The sequence below is a fragment of the Eublepharis macularius genome, chromosome 11 (assembly GCF_028583425.1).
Source record: "Eublepharis macularius isolate TG4126 chromosome 11, MPM_Emac_v1.0, whole genome shotgun sequence".
Classification (NCBI taxonomy): Eukaryota; Metazoa; Chordata; class Lepidosauria; order Squamata; family Eublepharidae; genus Eublepharis; species Eublepharis macularius.
In genome coordinates, this window is record NC_072800.1 from 70,222,442 (window position 1) to 70,242,605 (window position 20,164).

Genomic DNA, 20,164 nt, shown 5'->3' on the forward strand with positions numbered 1-20,164 from the left:
GGATGCCTAATGGGCCACACTGAACCCTAAACTTGGTGCAATCCATAATGCTTTTCTTTAACAGAAACAGTGGTTGGGGTTTCATTATGCACATTGGCATGAAACATGTTGATTAAATTCAGAGTTGGCTTTTCTATAGGTAGATCCTATCCTAGAAGGTAGGTCTATAAATAACTTTGGTCTGGTCAAGGAAGCAGATTGGTTTGGGCAATGTTTTCCTGTCTGCTGTCCCTCCTCTGTTGTTATTTGACTACTTCAGGGCTCATTCTGTTTGAGATGGTTGTCTGCAGGGCTTTATTTCTGGGGAAAGAGGTGGTGGAACTCAAGACCACACAATGACGTCACTTTGGGTCAGCTGGAACAAGGGGGGAGTTTTTTAAAGTTTAAATTGCCCTTTGCGAAAATGGTCACATGGATGATGGCCCCGCCCCCTGATCTCCAGATAGAGGGGAGTTTAGATTGCCCTCCGCACCGCTCGGTGGTACGGAGGGCAATCTAAACTCCCCTCTGCCTGGAGATCAGGAGGTGGGGCCACTGGCCATATGACCATTATTAAGAGGTGCTGGAACTCCGTTCCACCGTGTTCCCGCTGAAAAAAAGCCCTGGTTGTCTGTCTTTTTCTGACCACAAACTGAGAGTCTCTGTACACAAGACATCTGACACATGAAAAACACATGTCAGGAAATGCAATGGTACTAGGAAGAGCAGCTTAAAGACAGAACCAGCAGCAGGGCAGAGGCTTTGCTATACACTGGAGCTGTGTGAATGGGCTGTGAAATGCCAGAAGGGAAACTTCAGCCCATTATAACTTCTCCAAATCTAAGCCCGGCTCTGGAAGGCAGCTCCAGCCCATTTCCATTCCTCACTGCCCTCTAGTTGCAATCTCTCACCATTTTAAACTGGAGAGATGAAACTGACAGAGCCTTTGGGGAGGCAAAGATGAAACTAACAAACACTCTGAGGAGCGAACTCCATTGGCTCTGTCTTTTAAACTACGCATCCTAGCTAACATTGCGTCTTCCTACACTTGACAAACACGTGCTGAGGCTCCCAAGTACAGCAGTGGAAGTACAATCTGTAGCTGAGCCAAGGGACAGCAGAAAAGGAGAAGGGGAGGGGGGAATGTTGTGCTAGCCAATATGTTCCCTTCTTCTCTAAGGTCTCCATCAGACCCAGCTGAATAGCATCAGCATACACTTATCTGGATGCATGAGTCATAACAGACAAAGACTATATATGGAGATGGGGAAATGCTGCTAGCCACTAACTCATCCAGTAGTTTCAGCAGCCAGTTTTAGATTTTTAAGCATTTCGGGTCCAAGGTTACTCTGGATATTGAACATAGATCTTCAGCTATCCCAGACTATGAATTATTTTCATCTATATTTTTCAGGGGGAAGTGTGCCTTTTCCAGAAGGCACAAATTTTCCCATAGGTACACACATGAGAAAACAGTACTAAATGCATCTATAGCATGATGGATTAATCCTCCCTTCCATTGACATTTATTAATTCAATTTATTTAATTATTACATTTATATGCTGCCTCTTCACCTCAAGGCAACAAACAACAAATATCAGGACATTTAAAACATTAAAATAATATTTAAAATGTATATATAAATACAGTAAAAACCAAACGAACCTGCTTAAAGTTCGTGGCGGTTCGTCAGAATGGGTTCAAACCACTGGTTCACAAACCATGAACCAGTTCGGTTCGTGATGAATTTTGGTTCGTATTTTGGTTCGTGCCCACCTCTATAGGACACTTTTGCAGTACACTACTGCCCCAAATCAGCCCACCTTTTAATATGTCTTATCTTACAGTCTTACTAATTGAAAACATAGATTGTTAAGCACACTATATATGTTATATAGTTGTTAATGAAGAGAAAGAATGTTGACAGTCTTGAAAAATCAGTGTGAGTTAATGAATTATAATAGTAGGTGTGATTTTTCTGCTGATATAGTAGTTTGCTAGATTTTTGACCCATTCCACTGAACTATTCTGTTGATATTATGATAAGAAACAGGACACCTAAAATAACAGTGAAATAGATATATATTTAATCCTTCCTTTACATGCAACACACTGTACAGATATCAGATCATCTAAAGATGCATCTGGGATAGTGTTACATTTGCTTGCATGTGATGCAAGTATCCAACAACAATTCTAAGCACTAGTAGAGAAGATGGTGGAATATTGTCAACCATGTAGAACTGCCCTGTTCTTCAGACAAGTAATCCAGTGTAGGGATATGCATTTGATATATCCAGTTCAAATATATACCTGGGGAGAAAAACGTACTGGGTATTTTTGGGGGTATGTTCAGGTAATGGAGTGGTATTTCAGATACTCAGGAATACTGGTATCTGGGTCCTCAGTGTTTCTGGAGATATTCAGGAATATCTGGGAATATCCAGGGCTGGTATTTTAAGGATCCCTATTTTATAGGTTTCCTGGGAAATGGGAGTGAAGGAGGAAGGAGGCAGCTCTTGAAAGGAAGGACTAGGACTCGAAAACAGCCACTCCTGCCACCCTAGAAAGAGTCTCCCCATAGGGGATAATGGACCAGAGAAAAATTTTGGAATCCCCCCCCCCCAATCTATAATCAGAATTCCTAAATGGTACTGGACTGGGGTGGGGGGATGAATACTCTGGAATATTAATATGGAGCACAGGATGCTGAAATTGTATCTGAATAATAATGATTTTTTCCCCCAAGTGTCATCCCAAATCTTGTGCCATCTATAAAGTATCAGTGGGAGAAACATGCTGGCAAGCTCTTGGATTTATTCGTAAAGACTGGTGATTTAAAGAAAAATATGCTTTATTATGTCTTCCTTGAGGTGCCCTACTTCTTCTGACCTCTCGGGAAATTTCTTTTAAACGTATGACTTGCATAGTTGAAATATATCCATTCTTTAGAAATTTATCGAAAACCTTGGGAGACTTCAGTAACGTCACCCAGTAACTAAACACCCCATTAATCTTTTATTAAAGGGACAGGACACTATTTCTCCAGGGCTGTTGACATCCCTATAACTGGATCCTTTCTTTTTCCAAAAACAGGGGTTTGTTTGTTATTGTAAGTTATTTCTCACATGCCCCTCCCCACTCTGTAAGAACAAAAATAAAGCTAACAGGCAGGAATCTGGAAGAACTTGTGAAGGGGGCATTTCATTTCCTTTCCCCCCATTATTTCATCTTTGCCTTCTCTGAAAGCCTCTGTAGCGCTTTCTCTTTTTCCTGCTTTCTTTTCTCCTTCCCATCTCCCAGCAAACCTACCTTTTATCTGCCTTCTCTTCTTCAGTTACATTTATTATTTATTTATTTCATTTATACCCCACTTTTTTCCACAATGGGGATTTAAAGCAGCTTACATCATTCTCCTCTCCTCCATTTAATCCTCAGAACAACCCCATAAGCAGAGGAGACTGGGAGTGAAAAAGGGCCCCTCCCCCAGCCCCTCTGGCCCACCCCTAAAGGAGGGAGGGAGAGAGGAAGAGGCAGTCTGCCTAACCAATGGGCCAGGTGCCACCTTCCTTGAATTGTGTGGTCTTGGGTGAGTTTGGTGCTGCTGCCCTCATTTTGGACGGGCTGGACCCACTTCCCTTGTTTCAGGCACCATTTTACTTGTTTTGCACAGGTCTTGGGCACAATCTCATGAGAGTCTAGGACAGGCCTAGCCTTGCCTCACCTCTCATAGGGTTTGAGTTAGGGTTCCCAGGTCCCTATATGCTCCCAGCAGGAGCAGGAGAACCTGGGACTTATCTGTTGCAACCTCCTTGTGCATATGCTTCATGCATGTGCTCCACAGAGGCACGATGATGTAACTTCCAGGAAATGATGTCATCATGCTGGCCGTGGGCATGTTCCCACATTTTGTGTGGGGTTAATTCTGGCCCATTTGGGGCCAATATTGGTTCCAGTGAAGTGTGGGAGCACACCCAGGGCCAGAACGATGACATCACTTCAGGAAGTGACATCATTGCATCCCACCATCGCAAGTTACTTGCCAGTTGGAGCAATCTCCAGGGGGCGTTCCACCTCCTGCTGATCACCAGTGATTGGCGGGAAATGGGGCAACCCCCCAGGAGATTGCCTGTCACCAGTGGGCAACTGGGAAGCCTAGCTTGGGTGGGGCAAGTCAGGCACCACCTTCTCCCTTGCTTTGCATGGGGTGGGTGAAGCCAAGCACTGCTGCCTCCCTCACCTCGCCTCACAAGCCTTCCTTGCCTTGGGTGAGCCAAACCAGGTGCCACCTCATTTGCCTCGTCTCAGGCACCGTTAACGTATGAGAGCATGATCTAACTGACTTTAAGCTTTCTCATCCTTTACCTCCTTCCTCGAAGCCTGGATGTACTTTCCAACAAAACACCTTGCAATTGATGCTCAGATGTTTTGACCCGATTTTCAAAAATGGGACAGTGTAAATCTGCCTTAGATTCTAGACTTTGAAGAGCAATTTTATGCCCTCGGTTAGTTATAACCCTGTGTTTTTTTTATTGTGCAGGGTTTTGAAAGTATTCTTGTCTCGAACTGCTCAACGAATCCCATATATGACAGGCGGACGTGTGATGAGGATGCTGGCTGTAATTCTTCTGATAGTGGCTTGGTTCCTAACGGGCTGGACTTCTGCAGTTTGGCAAAATCTCGAGAGGAACATTACAGTAGTTGGTCAAGGCCAAACATCAGACCACCTGATCTTCAATATGTGTTTGATAGACCGTTGGGATTATATGATGGCTATTGGTAAGTTGCTTTTTTGTGGATGATATTTAATTCTTTTCATTTTTTTGGCTAAAAAAATATGCTAAAGGATTGTCATATCTCATATGGATAATTAACCACCAGCTCATAAGCTTGTCTACTCAGAACTAAATCTGAGTTCAATGGATGTGATTTTGAAGGAGCTACTCATAAGATTATGGCCTTAGAAGAATCATTCACAGGAAGCAGGGATAATTAAGGACAACTGACTGGATGAATTAAACTGACAAATGTTTATAGGTAAATATATACCACTGTAACAAGGACTGTCGGTTGTGCAGAAGCCCAGTTCATTAAAAATCACCTCCAAATGGTCAATTATTAGTGATTTGGGATTTGGTATGATCTGCAGCTTCCCCATTGTGCTTGAAAATGACATCATTTCCCAGCACGATTGGAGTGCAGGAGCACAAGTGAGCACTTCTTCCCTCCTGGTGCCTTTACCCCTGCCAGGGCAGGCAGCAAGCCTGGAACTTCCAGATGTTCATAGCATTTCACTAGGCCTTGGCCAAATTGGGGAAGACAGAAAATTTATCACAGTGAAAAATGAATACACCTTTTATAGATTGTTCATTGTGTATTAGCTTTGTTTGACCTCAGTGACATTATCCATCCCATTGCATGATTACATCCAGGGTTTTGTTTCTGGGAAAAGAGGTGGCAGAACTCTCAGAAGAGAAATGAGGAAGAAACATACAGGATTCTTTGAAATAATATTATTTTCATGCACTATTTCTGAGTATTTTCAAGAGGTGCCGGAAGTCCGTTCCACTGTATTCCTGCTGGAAAAAATCCCTGATTACATCACTCTTTCCAGGAAAAGAGCATGAATTTGAAAAAAATAATAAAATGGGGCCAGCACAGCAGCCAGCTGGAGTTGTGAACATCAACAAACAAGCATGGGAAACATTTTGGACCTGAAGAGGCTTTTTGTATGTCAAATATGTTTGCTGACAAATAGTCAGTTCAGCCAATCGTGTCCCATACGTTTTCTTATAGCCTTTGCAATAGCACTATATGGAAGGTCAGTATTATTACCCACTTATTACAAGTGAGGGGTTGAAGTAGTGATAAAGCCACTTGCCTACGAACACCATTGAGTTAATGGCTGAGACAAGATTTGAACTCAGGACTGAGCACTGACTTTATGGCTGAGACAAGATTTGAACTCAGGAAGAAGTGCAAAAAAGCAGAAAACGATGGTGCTGAGAAGGGGGAAAAGCATCTAGACTTCTAAGGAGACTTCACTTTGTTCTAATTCACTAGTTGAAGATTTGCTCCTTTAGTTATCCACTTTATTTGTTTGTTCTTAGGTGTTGTAACATTTAAAGGGACCATATCATAAAATATTAATTTAAAAAATCTGCTGCATTAGCTTCCAGAAGTCAACTTGAGCAGTGAAATGGAATGAACAGCCAACTTTCCAGGTCTGTAGTTCAGTTAATAGCTACAACAGACCTTGAATAATTTAAAAAATAAAGTTCAACCATCATGAATGCCACTGAGCTCCATAATACAATTAATTAGTACTGTAGCCTGTCATTTAGGTCAATTGGCTAGGGAAAAGGTGACCTGCACCTAACTTGCAGTTGTAGCTTTTTTCCAGCATATTTTGCAAACATTACATGTCTTGTAATTGCTGTGTAAATTTATGGTACACTGCAGTAGTTTAGTAGTAAGAGCTGAAAGCATCAAGCAATTAATTGGTACAATTATCCAATTACTGGTCTTAGGAATCAGCTGAAAATACATTTCTGATTAATGAGAGATATCCAGCTGAGCTCTGTCACTACTGCAATTGGGACATGCCTTGCAATCTGCTTTATCCTTCCTGCTGCTGCGGAGGTCCATTGAGAAATGAAAACAGACCACCAGGCTTGGTACTGAGGAGTAGAGAGTGCACCAGTGACTGGAGGAAAGGTTAGAAGGAAAGGCAGCTTTAATGGCTAGCTAAAGACTGTTTCATGTTGGTGGGGAGGAAAGAGTTCTTTGGGGTGTATAGCTATGGCCCCCCAATAACAACATTCAATTTATATACCACCCATATCTAAAAAGCTATGGCCCCCCCGAAGTGTCTCAGGAGGAATGTCTCTCGGAATGGGAAAGCAAGGAGGAGGAAGTTACAAGAAAGCCTTACTAGAACGGGTATGCTTTGTTTCCACTGTTGCCTTTATTTGAAGAAGAGAAAAAAACCCATAAACTACCTCCCATCAATACAAAATGTACTATAAACACTTCAGTTTAAAACTTGACAGTGCGATATGATCTAAAACCATCAATAAAATCCAGTTTAAGAAAACCACATAGCCAAGTCCTTGTGTATAAGGAGGACCAGGGCTTTTTTTTTGGAAAAAGAGGTGGTGGAACTCAGGACTGTGCCATGATGTCACTTTGGGACAGCTGGAACAAGGGGGAAGTTTTTTAAAGTTTAAATTGCCCTCGGCGGAAATGGTCACATGGCCGGTGGCCCCGCCCCCTGGCGTGGAGGGCAATCTAAACTCCCCTCTGTCTGGAGATCAGGGGGCGGGGCCACCGGCCATGTGACCATTTTCAAGAGGTGCCAGAACTCCGTTCCACCGTGTTCCTGCTGAAAAAAAGCCCTGAGGAGGACCAAGAAAATGAATCTGCTGGGTTATTATTAGAACACATAGGGGTATCCAGCTATAAAAGCTTATAACCAGATTTTCTACAGGAGAACAAGTGGGGCTGATTGCAACAGGAAATAGTGCATCAAAAGACCTATTTATGCAAGTTTAATTACAATTTACTAGTTTATTCAGCATTGTCTAGGAAGCCAAACAACTTCTCTTGCTGCACTTTGGAACTGGCCAGACAGGAAGAACTTGAGCCAGGCCTGTGCTAATCTAATCAGTTTGCTTTGCTACTGAATTAGACACCCTTTCCCCAAAATACCAAGATGGTTTATTATAATGCTGCTGAGGGTCTGAAGATACTTCATGTAAATATGCTGGCAAAAGCTGCAAACCTCCTCATCAACATAAATCTCATTGACTTCAAGAACGGAAGAACTCCAACCAGAGCCTTCTTTTCATGAACAGAGGTGCAGAAAAATTTCCATTAATGCTGGGTGAACTCTCTTCAGCTTAATTTGGTAACAGCTTGATAATTCTGAACTTTTACACCACTACCACCAACAACAACAACAACATTCAATTTATATACCACCCTTCAGGACAACTTAATGCCCACTCAGAGTGATTTACAAAGTAAGTTATTATTAGACCCACAACAATCACTCTTGAGATGGGTGGGATTGAGAGAGTTCTCAGAGATCTGTAACTGTTCTAAGGTCACCCAATTGGCTTCAAGTGGAGGATTGGGGAATCAAACCCGTTTCTCCAGATTACAGTCCTGCCACTCTTAACCACTACACCAAACTGTTTTGGGGTTGTTTTCTCCCAGCTCCTAATGTTGGTGTATGCATGATGATGGTGCTACATTCATGCACTTTATTCTGTTTCACCTTGGGAACTATTATTTTCATCACCAGATATAGAGCCAGTGTGGTGTAGTGGTTAGAATGTTCAATAGGATCTGGGATAGGTTCAGATCCCTGTAAAGTTGCCAAGGACCTGGAGTCTCTCAACAGGGGATGATCCCCAAGTCCCCGTAGTCTCCTGGGGGTGGGGGATTGGGAGCTGTACTTACCCTGGCTTCCTCCCTTCCGGCTTGCATAATGATGTCACTTCTGTGACAGGGGGTGCCCTTTGAACCTACAAATTTATATTTCAAATCAGAAGTTATGAACTTTGATGGTGTCACCAACTGTGCCATCCTAAACTCTGTTGGTCAATTAGCTTAGAAGGGTGTAATTCTTCTACTTAAATACTTAAGTAGATACTTAAATCCACAGATTGAAGCCATGGACAGACAAGACAGAGATTTGTACAAACCTGAAAGCTGCCCTAGGTTTGCAGAAAATTGTGAAATCTGAAAAAGTACATTAGAGATTTAAAACACCTCAAAATAATAGAAGCAGCACATGTATCTTTAAGAAATGAATATCCTCTGTAGTGGCCATTCTGGGGGTTGCTAGGCAACAGCAGTATTGCCAGATTTCAAGCCTTGATTTCTGTCACTGAAAGGCATGCGGAGGAGGCAGAGTCCATTCCTGGTCTGTTTTGACCTTTGAGGGAAGGACCATACCTAGCAGCAACCAGTGGCAGGCCCACTACTCGCTATTGTTCAACAGCAGCCACCATGTGAAAATCAGTGTGATGTAGACGTTAGAATGTTGGACTAGGATCTGAGTGATGCAGGTTTGAATCACCAGTCTGCAGTGGAAGATCACTGGGTGACCTTAGACCGGTCACACATTCTCATCCTAACCTCCTTCACCGGGTTGTTGTGAGGATAAAATAGAGTACAGGAGAATGATGTCAGCTGCATTGAGTTCCTATTGGGGAGAAAGGTGGGGTAAAAAATGAGATATATAAATAATAAATGTAGCTAAAGATGGGGGAAGACAAAAGGTAGGTTGGTGGGTGGGTGGGTGGGGAGAGAAGGAAGCAGTGATAGGTGTGGTGAGGTGAGGATAAGGGGGTGCCAGGAAGAAGAAAAAAGAAATAGCGTGGAAAAGGAGATACAGGGGGAAATGAAGTGCCCCCAGAAGGTCCATGCAAGTTCCCCCACTGTGCAAACGGGCCTAGCCTGGCTGCTGGTACCACACAACTGGATCATAATTTCCCCAGGTACAGGTTGCCAGCGAGAGGGAAGAAGGGAAAGCTGAAAATGGAGGCAGATAAAAAGTAGGCTGGCCGGTGGAGAAGGGAGCAGGAAGAGGGGAGAGGTTATAGAGGCTTTCAGGGAAGGGAAAGAGGAAAAAGTGGAGGAGGGATAAATGAGATGTCCTTCACAAGTCCTTGAGGGTTCCCGGCTTGTAACACTGCTTATTGCTTTCCGTGGAAAAACCACTCCAAATGGCAAAATCAATAGGGTGTTTAATACACAGGTGCTTTCTGATTTATAGAAAGAAAATGATTAAGAAGCAGAAGCCGTTTGGGGAGATTGTTACGTGCACATTACTGAACAGTGTTGTAAAATAGTCACTTCTTTATGCATTCTGCCAACAAAAAAGACAGCTGGAAATGAAATTTTAAAGAGTTTGGACATCGCCTGAAAGAATCCTGTAAGTCTTGCAGTGCCATCCTTCTGTGTCCGCAGAAATCAACGGGCTTAGAAGTTTGAACTGAAACTCTGTATAGGATGATTAATATGAAACATGAATTTGCCTTCAATGCTAAGAATTCCAAAGGCATAGCCTGTTGCATCAAAAATAAACCAGAACTTTGTGATACCTTAAATGCTACACAATTTTATTTCAGCATAAGCTTTCATGGTCTGTAGCCCACTTTTCTGAAGACGTGGGCTAGAATTCACGAAAGCTGGAATACGTTTTTGTTAGTCTTTAAGATGCTATGAGACTCCTGATGATTTTGGATATGTTCCTAATCACACTTTCCTGGAACAACTTCTACGGCAATGAGATTTACTCCTGAGTAAATATGCTTAAAATAGGAATTTTACAAGTACAGAATTTCTTTTCTATGTCCATGTTCTAAAATATCACTGTACAGATTTTAGCTATCTAAGATACACTGACCTTATCTTTTGCATTTTACATAGCTATTAGATAGAAATCCCTCAATCCCTTGGAGATGTCAGTATCTTTTTATGTTGGCAGAGCTAATTGGATGTTACATTTACTGTTTCAAATCATGAAAAGAGATGCATGGTGTAATATTTGTACTAGAAATCCTAATTAAGTTGTTGAGAGGTTTTTTAGCCTGACATCTATTTTTTTAAAAAAAATCTTTATATGAAGATGTAGTTTCTAATCTCAGTATCTCCATGGACAAAGAAATTATTCTGAAATAGTCTGAAGTGCTATACTTGTGACATGTAAAAGACAAAACAAACATATCCTGGCTCTCCTTCTCTGGTTTCAAAGAAAAAGATTGTGTATTGTGTGATCTCTGTCTGTTAAAAACCTGAGCTTCCCATAAAGGAATTTCTCCAGGGCCGTTTCCACACTACTCACCTTCATCCGGAATGCCGCGCAAACTCGCACGAGAAGACGCTATCTCTTTTGCATTTTGCTTTTGTGTTCTGCTAGAGGTTTTGTTTTGTTTTTTTGTAAATTGTCTTAGGGATACTTTTCATGTTCAAGTGACACACATCACTCCTGGGGGAAGCAGCTATCGTGTCAGCAGAAAAGCTTTTTCTTCGCATGCTGGTTTTTTTTATGTGGGGAGATGTTGCTGTAGAGGAACATTCAAACATGGTAGCCACCTAGATTTTATCTACTATTATTAAACAGTGAACTGGGTATATCGTATGATTTTCTATGAATATATAGGTATACATGGAATTTATAGAACTGTATCATCCTGACTTTCCAAGTCCATTGACTTCTAGGACACAGAAGGATGGCACTGTAAGACTTAACAGGATTTTTTCTTTAACTTTCTGCCGCTTTGTTTCCGTCATTTTACTTACTTGCTTCATTTTCCTCACTGAAATCCTGGACTGGTGCACTAACAATCAAACAAACAAGGGTTTTTCCTAGTCTACAGATATTATTGAATTTCTTGACTGTTACAGTCTGGTTCATAAATTGCATTTTCTTTTATTGCTTCTTGACACTTGGGATAAAATTGCAGCCATCTTTTCTCCAACTAAAATAGTAAAAGTGTATATAATGAGACTGAAATCAACACCTGTTTTTGCTTAAAAATGGCACATCATGTGTGAATGCCATAAAATGGCATAAAATGCTGTAAAATAAATGAATGAAACAGGAAGATGAGCACATAAAATCAGTAGGTCCGGTCATGTAGTTTTCTGTAATCAATGAGCGTAATAAGATTGGCCACTTCATCTGCTGTTATTGGGGGCCAAGAGGGGATATTATCTGAAGGGCTAAATATGTTATTTGTGAGCATAATAGGTGAACAAAACATATTCCCAAAATGATTTCCCCACACAATCGGGGTGATATGGCAGCACATTTGGGGAGTTACTGCCAGGCCCTTGTTCAAAAGTTCCCAGAAACTGGAAGTATCATGATTATTAATGGTTGTAAGCAGCTTTTCCAAGCCTGCTCTCAGAAGACCTTGTGTTTTATGCCGAATTAGGCTTTTATATTGTCTTTTCTGGGTCATTAAAGCACTTAGTAGCTTCCTAGGATTAGTATATCTAAAAGCTCTATAAATTCTACAAATTTCTTTAAGAGCATGCCGACATTCCTTATCGAACCAGGGTTTGTTGCCAGTATGGAAAGCAATCCTTGATTGGGGTGCTGTTTTTACCAACAGGTGTTTGAATAAATGAAGAATTTTCTCCAAAATCTCAAATTGTGCAACAGATAAAGGTTCATTAATGAGCTGGGACATAAGTGCCCGACAGCTGTCTGAGTTAAAGATGTTGGAGGCCTCCTCAGACTTATTGTCATTCCAACGTGCCTGCCGCACAAAATTTCCTACATAGATTAAATCTGGGTGGTGTTCCAACTTCTCACCGAAGGGCAATGTTAACTCTACATATACGGGTAGATGATCACTCCCCATTAATTCACCTACAAGTTGGAACCTTGAGCAATAAGGGAGAAGATTTGGGGTAGCCAAACAATAGTCAACTACACTGACAGCCCTTTCACTTATTCTTGTAAATTCTCCAGGGTCTCCCAACAGGCAGCATTGCCATTGAGGATATTAAGTCCCAATTCAAGGGTGGTTTGGAAAAAGATCCTCCCCCTAGCATTTATCTTAGAATTTTAGAGGTTTCTATCCAACAACATGAGCCCTAAGGCTTCAACATCTGCCTTATACAAGGCGAAGAGTATTGCTTCATTACAATTTCGTATACGGGCATTCATATGACCAGTTATTAGGAGGAGGGCATTTGGGTAATCATGTAACAAAAGAGATATTTCATTTTCTATATCCTTCCATAAGGCTAAACATTCGTTGACAGTTAGACATGGGGACATCTAAATAGTAAACAAGATTAATAGGTGACCCGCTAAATTGAGTTTGGTGGCTAAGAAGCAGGGCTTTTTTTCAGGGGGAACGTGGTGGAACGGAGTTACGGAACCTCTTGAAAATGGTCACATGGCTGGTGGCCCCGCCCCCTGATCTCCAGACAGAGGGGAGTTTTGATTGCCCTCCACGCCACTCAGTGGCACATAGGGCAATCTAAACTCCCCTCTGTCTGGAGATCAGGGAGCGGGGCCACCAGCCATGTGACCATTTTCTCCAAGGGCAACCCACTGAGTTCTGCCACCTCTTTTCCCAGAAAAAAAACCCTGCTAAGAAGTAATTTGAAACTAAAATCAACTTCAAACTGCCACATCTGAAAGATGAAGAAATTAGACAAGCAAGGCCTCCTAGAGGTCTGCCCACCTTTGGTACTTGCAACTTCTGGGCTAACAAAAGATACAAAGCCAGAGAGGTTTGTGTGTTCTACGCTCCAGGTTTCTTGGAGCAGAATTACATCAAAGCCATTAAAGAACCCTTGAACCTTAGGAGAAGAAACTCGGGAGGTCCAACCAGCTATGTTCCAAGAGATAATTTCTTAAAATAGTCAGTTTTGAGCTAGGTCAGAGGCGAGCTTGAGAGTTGAGGGTCAGTTGTGATGCTTGGTACTGGAGGTGTTAACAAGCAGTTAGTTTGGCTTTCTGCCATGGTAGAGTTCCTAGTTACAGCAGGGTCGAGAGATCCTCTCCTGCTCTTGTATAATCAGCTTGAGAAGAGATGCAGATGACGGGTGTTTCCAGGTGTTAATTTAGGAGAAGGAGATATCGTCAGATGGGGACGGCAGTCTATAGAGAAAAAGTCACTGGCATTTTGGTTTCCCTGGGTCTTCCCAGTTTGGAGGGGGTCAACTGACTTGGTCAAAGGGGAAATCACCATCTGATTGAAATTAATCAGATCCCTTAAAGGTTCAGCTTTATTTAATAGAACACATGTAGAATGCCTCATTTCCTGAATCATGTCATTAGGGGTGGCGGTTCTGAAGTTAGTATTTCCAACACCATCCCTGGCAAATGTCCTCACCTTGTCTGTACATTGATATTTTGATGTCTTTAGGGGACCTTTATTTAAAGGAAAATGACCTGGCTTCATCTGCCGAGGTGGTCTCTTGCTTTCATCCTGAAAGACTCTGATAGGACGTATTCCAAAAGAAGGTAGAAAACCTTTCATTTTGAGAAGCATCGATGGAATAGTGGTTTGTTGAACCACTATTGTTGATATGCATTTGGAAGTCTTTTATAGAGTTCAAGATCAATCTCCTGGGCATCCAGGTGAAGAAGACAATCAAGGGAGTATAAAATTTCCTGTTTACTTCGCCACCAATCTTCATTCACCAAAGTCTGTGCTGTTTCTAATGCAACTTGATTATTTTTCCACCACAGACTCCCCTCTGTATTACCCATGCCTGCAGTCCTTGTTCTCAAATTAGGGTGGCAATCATTGACAGACTTTGAGCCCCTTTTTTGTATTGGAGAAAAGATAGCCACCTTTTCCAGTACAGATCTAATAGCTGTGACTGTCTCATTCCCAGGACCTACTAATTTTTCCCTTAACAGCCCCTCCAGAATATCCAGTTTGCTATTTATTTTGTTAAATATAGCTATAACTGTCTCTGCTGTGAGGAGGCATTGATCTCCTATCATTTTATATAATCAATGAAAGTTTTATTGAGAAGAAGGGGTTAACATTAAACACTTTTTTTAGAGTGTCTTCAAAGCAGTCTGTAGACTGCCCACACATGGACAGATACTCATTTTATGTTTTAAGCTACAAACGAACTTACAGGAAAATGGTGTTCAATTTATAATACAACTGAGCATTAGAAGCTAGAATGCTCTCTCTTTTGTGATCAAATAAATTACATATTTGAGTCAAAGATTTCTCTAATTTACCTGCTGACCTCACAAAACATGAAGAAATTCTAACATACTAATTGCATTGGTCGAAAAATACAGGGATGCTCACTTTCCATTCTCCAGCAGTGGAGATCAGGCAGCCGATTAATCAACAGGCTGTTTGACAGCTCACAACCTGTACATCTGTATTTTCAGGAACAGGTGTTACCAGAACTGCTCTTTATTATAATGGGGAATTAGCTATAGCAGTCTGTAACTTAAAATTAGCGCGGATCTTAACCTATGTTTACGGAGGTCCCGATCCCAGACACTCTAGTGAAAAAGAGGCAGACTACAAATAGGTTCAATCACGTGTATTTGCTAACAATGTGGCGTAAGCCTAAACTTGCACAAGCACACAAGAGAACACACAAGATCTAGGAAATACAGAGTAGGAAATGCAGAGACTTTCGCATTAGCGGGTTCTCAACGATGATGGGGAATACTCACAATCCTGGAGCGAAGCAGAGACACAGCAGCGAGGTGGTCCAATGCCAGCAATGGATCCACAGACAGACAGCAAGGGGGTTTGGATAGGGAATGGCCTAAGCCACAGACAGCGAGGGGTTCTGGATGGGAATGGCCTAAGCCACGGACAGCGAGGGGTTCTGGATAGGAATGGCCTAAGCCACGGACAGTGAGGGGTTCTGGATAGGAATGGCCTAAGCACCGTGTGGTCTGAGAGACCAGCTTAAATACCCCAAAACGTACCCTGGGGCTGGTGCTGTACTTGGTGGTTCTCATAGATTAAAACAAAGGTTCTGATGGGTTACTGAATGGCTTGGATGGGCCACTTTGGTAATCTGATTGTGATAAGTGACACCTCAGGAAGAGGGGACAAAAGAGGGAGGGGGAAATCCGAGTGGGCTGAAAGGATGTTCCAGCTGACAGGGCTTGTCCTGATGTCATCAGCTCTGGAATGCGGAGGTTCCTTTGAGATGTATTCTCTAAGTGCTTGGGATGGTCGGCACTTAGTTCCTTCTCCGGGGCGGCTCCTAAGATATGCAGAGCGGGGCGAGGTACTCTCACTGCGGACGTGGTGTGCCCGCTTTGCCGATATGGCTTCTCAAAGCAGTCTTCTTCCCTGGGTCTTCTGGCTGCCTGAGAACATGGATGCCGGCTGGGCATAGCTGGGGCTGGTTTGCAGGCTGCCCGGTAGCGAGGGCAAGCTCGGTGACCGGCTTGCGGGAGGCTCCAGGCGGGAACTGACCAGGGAGCGCCTAGCCAGGCTCGCTGGAGGTTTCCCCGGCAGGCGCCCGGCTGCTAGCAGCGGCTTGGGCCCATATGAGGCAGGCTTCCATGGAGGCAGGGGAAACAGCACACAAAACACAGTCCAAAGCAGGGAACAGGCACGGTCCGTGGCAGATGGCAATGCAGGCACGGGGCACACTTGTAACACAGTCCAAACACACACTGGAAATCCAGATACAGATCAGGGCAGGGCTGCCCAGAAAAAGAGTCCTTTGTGCAGTTATCCAAGCATGGAGTCAGGGAACTACACAGTCTATTGCAGCAGCAGGGTAATTAACAAGCAGGCAGGAAACTGACACGTGTGCCAGAACACACACGTGCAAAGCAGTCTTTGTGTATCAGCAGTGAAACAGTAATGCAGGAAACTTTAACACAGTTCATGTCAGGCCTTAAAGCAGGAGAGGGGGCCTACTTGGCAACACAGGCTACTTGCAGCCATCAGAAGCCAATTGCCAGCTAAGGAGGGGTCAACTGGGAGTGGGTGTCTCATCCTCTGCTGCTGGGGAAGTTTTGCTCTGTACCCAGCAAATTATAGGGGGTGGGTGGGTGCTTGGGATCAGGAGCATTCTTCTGATCTCCCCTCCTTGAGGGAAGGGTTCACTGTTGCAACATCACTGTGAAGCTATTTGCTGTTGGGGCAGGATGTATAAGAACCTGGCTCCCAGCTGATCCCCTTCACTTGGGAGTGGGCTTCTGACCAACGGGCAGCTGCAGATTCATTCAGCGGCTGTTGATTGCTCTTTGCAATCTGAACATATCCCTGATTGCGAGTGTCCAACAAGGTAAGTTTTTAACTGCTGAACAGGTTCACTGAGAAATTCATGGCAACCCTAGAAAAATTTGTTGTGGAATGTAGGAGTGTGATTCTGTAGCAATTGGAAAGTGTTTATTAGCAGTTCTGGTAACATGCCTAGTTGATTCCTCTTGTGCTTTCACATACATGCTGGTTTGTAAGGCCATCCTTTGTAAGAAACAAGTGGAAACTCTTCATTTCCTTCATTGCAATTTTAAATATCAAAGGTTGCACAGATGATTCATTGCATTAGAAGCAGTTTATGATGCTTATGAATGCTTCCTTCTCCTTATGGTGACATTTGTGTGATATGTTTCTGGTGGCAGTTAATACAAATGACCTTTTGCTTTGCTGAATTCATTCAAATAAACAACCCTGTACTGATCTGAGCATGTTACTGTGCGAGGTGGGTGTGTGGATGAATAAATTTTTGAAAGACAGGCAAACTACATCATGGCACATTTAGTGTGCCCTCTGCATAGTTTACTTTAGAGATGTTAAAATTCTGTATTGTTGGCTTCTTCTCTGTTGTCTAGCTAGGGATCTATTCAGGGCTTTTTTTCTGGGAAAAGAGGTGGTGGAACTCAGTGGGTTGCCCTTGGAGAAAATGGTCACATGGCTGGTGGCCCCGCTCCCTGATCTCCAGACAGAGGGGAGTTTCGATTGCGCTCCGCGCCACCGAGGCAATCGAAACTCCTCTCTGTTTGGAGATCAGAGGACAGGGCCACCAGCCATGTGACCATTTTCAAGAGGTTCTGGAACTCTGTTCCCCTGCATTCCAGCTGAAAAAAAGCCCTGGATCTATTACTTTGTATATTGCAGTTGTATTCTGTGGTACAATGACAGCAGTGCAGAGTAAGAACACACATCCTACAGAAACTGAGAGCATATGACTGCCAAGTATAATCTCAATTTGGGGAAATTGGTGGAGATACAGGTGGGGGGTTATTCCCACAGGGGTGGCAGCAAAAGGGTCCTCTCTTTGCAGTCTTTTAAGGGTTAAATCCTGGGCAAAAGCCCCCCTTTCCCATTGTTTTTGAGTATTACTAATCTGTTGTGTTGTGTTTATAGATTTTGTAATGCAGCATGAAGACTACATATGGTAGAAAAATGGGGTAAAACAGGATTTTAAATCAATGAAGTTGGCAACTTTTGGCAGTAAAGTTTTCCAGTTATGGAGCACATGTACTCAGGGCTAGAGATGGGCATGAAAAACGAACCATGAGATTCGTGGTTCATGGATTTTAATGAACCAAAATCCATGAACTGGCATGGAACTGGGGACAGTCACAACCTAGTTCGTGGCTCGTAGGGTTTAAATACCCCTTTCCGGCCACTTAGCAGCGGCAGGTCCCTTTAAACTATCAGCTGGCAGGTGGCCGGGGGGGGGTTCCCCCCTGCCGCCTGCCAGCTGATAGTTTTAAGGGACCTGCCCTTGCAAGTCTCTTAAAGAGGCAGTTTAAATGTCCATTTGGCCATTTAAACTGCCCCTGTGATATGACCCAACGAACCAGTATGAAGTTCATGGAAGTTCCGTGAAAAGAGCTTCTATGAACCCTGGTTCACAAACCACGAACCAGCCTGTTTTATGGGTTTTTTTGGATCGTAATTAGGTTCGTGCCCATCTCTACCCAGGGCCTAGCACTATATTTATAAGTTACATTCAATAGATAAAAAAGAGATGTTTATTTATTTATTTTATTTGACTTATAGCCTGCCCTCCCCACGAATGGGCTCAGGGCAGCTCACATCATCAATAAAATACAATAAGTTAATAATCAACTTTAAAAACCACACTTAAAACTTTCACTAAAATACTCCAGGTGCCATTATACATAGGCTACTTTAGATATTGATAAAAACCTGCATGGGTCATAGCATGTGGGCAGAGTGCATAGCCGAGGGGAGTCATAGAAGAGGTGGTGATCTTGGATGGAATAAGGGGGGACACCCGCTGGTCCTCAACCAAAGGCCCGGCAGAACATCTCCATTTTACAGGCCCTGCAGAACTGTAATAGGTCCCACAGGGCCTGGATCTCCAGTGGGAGAGTGTTCCACCAAGCTGGGGCCAGGGTAGAAAAGGCCCTGGCCCTGGTGGAAGCCAGACAGATGTCCGTCGGGCTGGGGACCACCAGGAATTGTTTGTCCACAGAGTGCAGCACCCTGCAAGGGACATAGTGGGAGAGGCAGTCCAACCTCAAGGTAGGACCTTGAGTTGTTCTGGAATTACAACAGGCTACAAAGATCATGTATCCTGGATGAAATGCTTTGGAGGGAAGACTCTATGAGAGTCTAGGGTGGCGCGAGGGGAACAGATGTCTGCATACCACTTATTGGTGTGCAGTCTCCCTTGGGGCGATTCTTCCCCCATTGTTGTCTAACATCTATATTTGCCCCCTTGCCTAGGCGATTTGCAGTTTGGGGCTGGGTTGTCACTAATATATGGATGACACCCGGCTCTATCTGTTGATGGATGGCCAGCCAGACATTGTGCTAGATGCCTTGGCCAAAGGCCTGGAGGCCATGGTGATATGGTTGAGGCACAGCTGCCTGAAGTTGAAACTCCTGAAGATGGAGGTCTTGCATCTGGGTCGTGGGATCTGGCTCCCAACACTTGATGGCATGCAACTCCAGTCTTTGTCAACGGTGAAGAGCCTAGGTGTGTACTTGGATCCCATACTTTCATTGGAGGCCCAGGTCATGGCTGTTGTTTGATATGCTTTTTTCCACCTTTGGCATGTCAGGCAACTGGTGCCCTACCTTTCGTCCCAGGATTTGGCTTCAGTGATCCATGCAACAGTCACCTCCAGATTAAACTACTGTAACTTGCTCTACACTGGGCTGCCCTTAGGCTTGACCAGAAAGTTACGGCTGGTCCAGAATACAGTGACATGGGTCCTTACTGGGATTCCATTCAGGGCACATATTCACCCTGTGCTGTGCCAGTTGCATTGGCTCCCGGTTGAGTTCCAGATCCAGTTCAAGGTGTTGGTTTTGGTGTTCAAAGCCCTTAACAGACTGGGGCCAACATACCTATAGGACTACCTTTCCCATTATGTCCCTCACAGGGCTTTGTGCTCTATGGATAAACAATTACTGGTAGTGCCCAGCCCAAGGGACGTTCATCTGGCCTCAACCAGGGCTAGGGCCTTTTCAGCTCAGGCCTCAGCCTGGTGGAATACACTCCCATTGAAGATCCGGGCCCTGCAGAATCTGTAACAGTTCTGCAGGGCCTGTTACAGGATCTTTGGTTGACATTCTATCCTGATTGCCACACCCCTCTGTCTTACCCTGGGCGCTATACCACAGTTGAAATCTGTAGCTCTTATACTTTTTCATAGTGGCCTGTATAACTGTTGATGATGCCTGAAACTGGATTTTGGATTACAGTGTT

At 43.5% G+C, this 20,164-nt stretch overlaps 1 protein-coding gene across 1 annotated transcript in view; it reads left to right on the forward strand.

Moving 5' to 3' along the window:
- The window catches only part of GPR158 (G protein-coupled receptor 158), a 192,377-nt gene that overhangs the window by 152,554 nt on the left and 19,659 nt on the right, over positions 1-20,164 (forward strand). The window contains exon 7 of the mRNA XM_054991964.1: positions 4,521-4,759. Within this exon, the coding sequence (XP_054847939.1) occupies positions 4,521-4,759 (239 nt within the window). The remainder of the gene's footprint in view (positions 1-4,520; positions 4,760-20,164) is intronic.